The sequence below is a fragment of the Nematolebias whitei genome, chromosome 5 (assembly GCF_014905685.2).
Source record: "Nematolebias whitei isolate Nwh7 chromosome 5, NemWhi1, whole genome shotgun sequence".
NCBI classification, from domain to species: domain Eukaryota; kingdom Metazoa; phylum Chordata; class Actinopteri; order Cyprinodontiformes; family Rivulidae; genus Nematolebias; species Nematolebias whitei.
Genome location: NC_056502.1, coordinates 17,881,848 through 17,885,416, shown reverse-complemented (window position 1 = coordinate 17,885,416; position 3,569 = coordinate 17,881,848). Strand labels below are relative to the sequence as shown.

The 3,569-nt window shown below is 43.6% G+C and overlaps 1 protein-coding gene across 1 annotated transcript in view; it reads right to left on the bottom strand.

Moving 5' to 3' along the window:
- Positions 1-3,019, bottom strand: part of si:dkey-246i14.3 (ephrin A4) — a 47,148-nt gene extending 44,129 nt beyond the window's left edge. The window contains exon 1 of the mRNA XM_037676935.1: positions 2,854-3,019. Within this exon, the coding sequence (XP_037532863.1) occupies positions 2,854-2,963 (110 nt within the window). The 5' untranslated portion in view covers positions 2,964-3,019. The remainder of the gene's footprint in view (positions 1-2,853) is intronic.
- Between the last annotated feature and the right edge of the window lie 550 nt (positions 3,020-3,569).

Below are 3,569 nucleotides of genomic sequence, written 5' to 3'. Positions count from 1 at the left end.
GGGGAGGGGGGAGTCCAGGGGATTCTGCTTCCTAATCCACGCAGAGTTTCTCTCCTGATGTCTGCTGGACCCACAATTACATTTCTGGGGTTTGCTCGCCTAAGCCCCGCCCCCCCCCCCCCCCCCCCCCCCCCCCCCCAGGCCTGGCAGGAGCCTCAGGGGGAAACGATTCAGATATATTTTTTACCACGTTTTGTTCATTCACAAACGTAAAATAAAACGCAAACTGACAAAACCGCCTCGGTGGGGAACGCTCGGAGACTCGGGTGGGCGGTGTGTTTCGGGGCGCTGCACGTCTCCCACCTTGAATAACTCCCACCCAGGCAGCCTGGAACACCTGGATGAGCAGGTGAGCCTCACTCTAATGGCCCCAATCATCCCATTCCACTAACAAACACGGGCATCTTTCCATTCCTCAACTAATGCGCAGGAGCACTTAAGACCTTAATATACGCTTGTGTCATGAGAACTCTAACAGGGGCATTAATCACAGCAAACACTCAGGAAGAAACCCGAACACTTCGGACGTTCTGGAAGCAGCATTAAAAACAAACGGCTAGAAAACATTTCTGATGAGCGTCTGAAGGGTTCAAGAAATCCAACTTTGCTCTGAACTTGGCTCAAACATGTCGATGACTTGTATAAAACATGTAAAGAATTAAGACAGAGATAAATGTTAAACCTTCAAAAGAGTCAGGCAGAAACAGACTGAAAAATAAGCCTCAAATAATCAAGACGCAGCAAAAACTACACGTTGTGTCTTGGATATTGTTGAATTGTGAGCAAAGAAGAGTCTGAAGTTAACAGGTGATTGTTTTTATGTGAATGGAGGAGATAAGTTAAAAAAAGACCACTTTGGTTTTGAAAAGGATATTTTGAGCTGAACTAGAAGTGAAGTATGTCGGAGCTTGAGTGTGGACGCTGCACTCTGAGGGGATTTGAGAGAAAACTGTACGTCCTACAGCAGTGAGAGGCACACTGAGGGAAAGAAGACAAACAGGACTATATTTGGATGTATAATAGTGGGAATGTTTAAGAAGCATTCACACTATTCTGATGAATTTTTCTTCCGTATGATTTTCAGTGTGATTCTCGTCCCTCAGTTTTCAAACTATTTCAACAAATCATAAATCAAAACGTTCAGCTCCTTCAGTACAATCCTGCTATGACTTTTGGTATTGGTGGAGTTTTAGCTTTTAGAAATATTTAGCCTTTTCTGCTATATCTTTAGATCTGTCAACCTTTTACTGCTCCTTTCACATTTTGTTCTGGTTCAGCTTCTTTCAGCTTTCTTGTGCAAATTTAAACTTTTTTCAGCTACTTTCAGCTAATTCCAGCTGTTTTTTCAGCTTTTTTTGTGTGTGCTCCTTTTAGATTATTTCTGCTAACAAAACATTTTTGTTCTCTTTTAACTCATTTCTGCAAGTTTCAGCTTTTTCTGCAATTTCAGCTACTATTTAGCTGTTTTTATGCCAATTTTAGCTTTTACAGCTAATTCCACATTTTTTGCCTAATTCTACAAAAATGTGCTCTCTTCACTTTCTTCTGGTAATTGTAGCATATTTCTGCCTTTTTAGCTACTTGTTTTTATGCTAATTTAAGCTTTTTTCAGATAATTTCCACTTTTTTGTGCTCATTTCTGCTTCTTTCAGCTTAAGTGGGCAAACTTATGCTCTCTACTTCTGCTAATTTAAGATGTTCAGCTACCATTTTAGCATTTTTAGCTAATTTCAGCTGTTTTAAGATAAATTCAGGTTTTTCCGTGTTAATTTATTCAGCCTAATTAAATTATTTCACTTGTTATTCTCTTAAGTTTTTTTCTGCTAGTTTCAGCTTTTTCTGCTACTTCAGCTATTATATAGCTACTTTTATGCTAATTTTAGCTTTTTCAGCTAATTCCACATTTTTGGGGGCTCTTTTTAGCTCTTTCCACGTCCTTCTGGTAGCTTGTGCTTCTTTCTGTTTTTTCAACTACTTTTCAGCTAATTTATTTTTGCTAATTTCAGTTTTGTTTTTTAGCTCACTTCTTCAGTTTTGTGCTGCTTATTTAAACCTAATGCAGAAAATCTGTGTTCTTTCTGCTTTCCTCTGCAAATGTAAAGCCTGTTCTGTTGTTTCAGCGAGCATGCTCTTTTTTAAAAACCTAATTTCAGTTGTTTTTCAGCAAGTTCTTCTGCAGTTAACATTCACACAGCATTTTCGAAGGAAATGCAATTTCTTTAGTTTGTATCTGTAACAAAAATAAAAAATAATAATAAAAAAGAGGTTGTGGGAGAAAGAAGAGCTCAGATGTGATGTGACATCCACCACCAGTTAGACGCTGTGGAAAAAATATCTCCAAGAATCACAAAAATTAAAGTGTGATTGTGTCAAACCCATAAAAAGCTATTGAAATGCCCGTTCAGTCAAATAATATCAAACATCCTGTGAACTGTTTAAACCTTGAATGATGTGTTTACTGTGAGTGTGACTGATCTGTGCATCTTTAGGGTTCTCTCACCTGTTGGGCTCAGTTATTGGGGAAAAGTCTGTGTTTTGGATAACTTTGTCTTATTGCTACTAAAAATCAGCGCATCCCAAACTTGTTATCTTGAACTTGCATGGTTTTAATTTTAATTATTAAAGCTAAAACAGTAGTGGGCTCTTCAGGTGTGCTCCTATGAAGCAGACCCAGCACCTGTCTGCAGGACGTGATCCACCGCATAGTTGAGATTCTTGGCGCAGACCAAAGCCTGACTAATGTTGCGGGACTTCATTGTTGCGCAACACCTTGGCAAGTTCAGACGGGCTGAGTTGGGTCGAGGCCGCAGAAACTGGACCGAAACAGACCGTTTCCATCTCCTGGTGTCTCACCTTGTGTTTGTGGAGTTCCAGTAAACGACGTGCCTTCTGGCCGCGGCAGCTGCGACCATGTTGAGGAGGAGGAGCGCAGCCGCTCCGGGTGTCCGCGCGCTGCGCGTCATCCTGCCGCCGGGACTCAGGTGGAGCAGATCTGACAGGTAGGCGTCCCACTGTCCTCCCGCCCACCCCCTGAAGTTTCACAAACACGTGCGGGAAGTCACACCTCTGCTCGACCTGTCGCAACAGCCTGACATGATGAGAACGTCATCAAGAAAAAGTGGCGCAAAAAAAAAGAAAAAAAAAGAAGAAGAAACAAACAGGAGAACTAATCATCTGCGGAGAGGCGGAGGGTGAGTGCGCAATGGCTCCTGAGAGCGGGTCCACATTCCGCACGAGAGGCTTGACGCAGACAGCACCTGAGTTTGAAGGTCAGAGGGGGGTGTGGGGGGTGGAGGTTTCCAGTCTGCGCGCTTACAGGATCGAGTCTGCCAGCTGGATTTGGCAGCAACAGGCTGAAGGACGCGCTGATCTGAGGGCGGTGCCGGGAAACTTCTGACCAATCAGCGGACTCGGGTGTGGCTCTGCGCGAGCCCGCAGAGCGCCATGTTAAATCCTGGAGAGGTGCGCCGACTGGCGTGAGGGGGGGGAATCATTATGCCTGAAATGACCAGGGACGGACTGTAGAAAAACAGGGGCCAGGGCTGAGGCGTGTTACAGCCCCCCTCCCA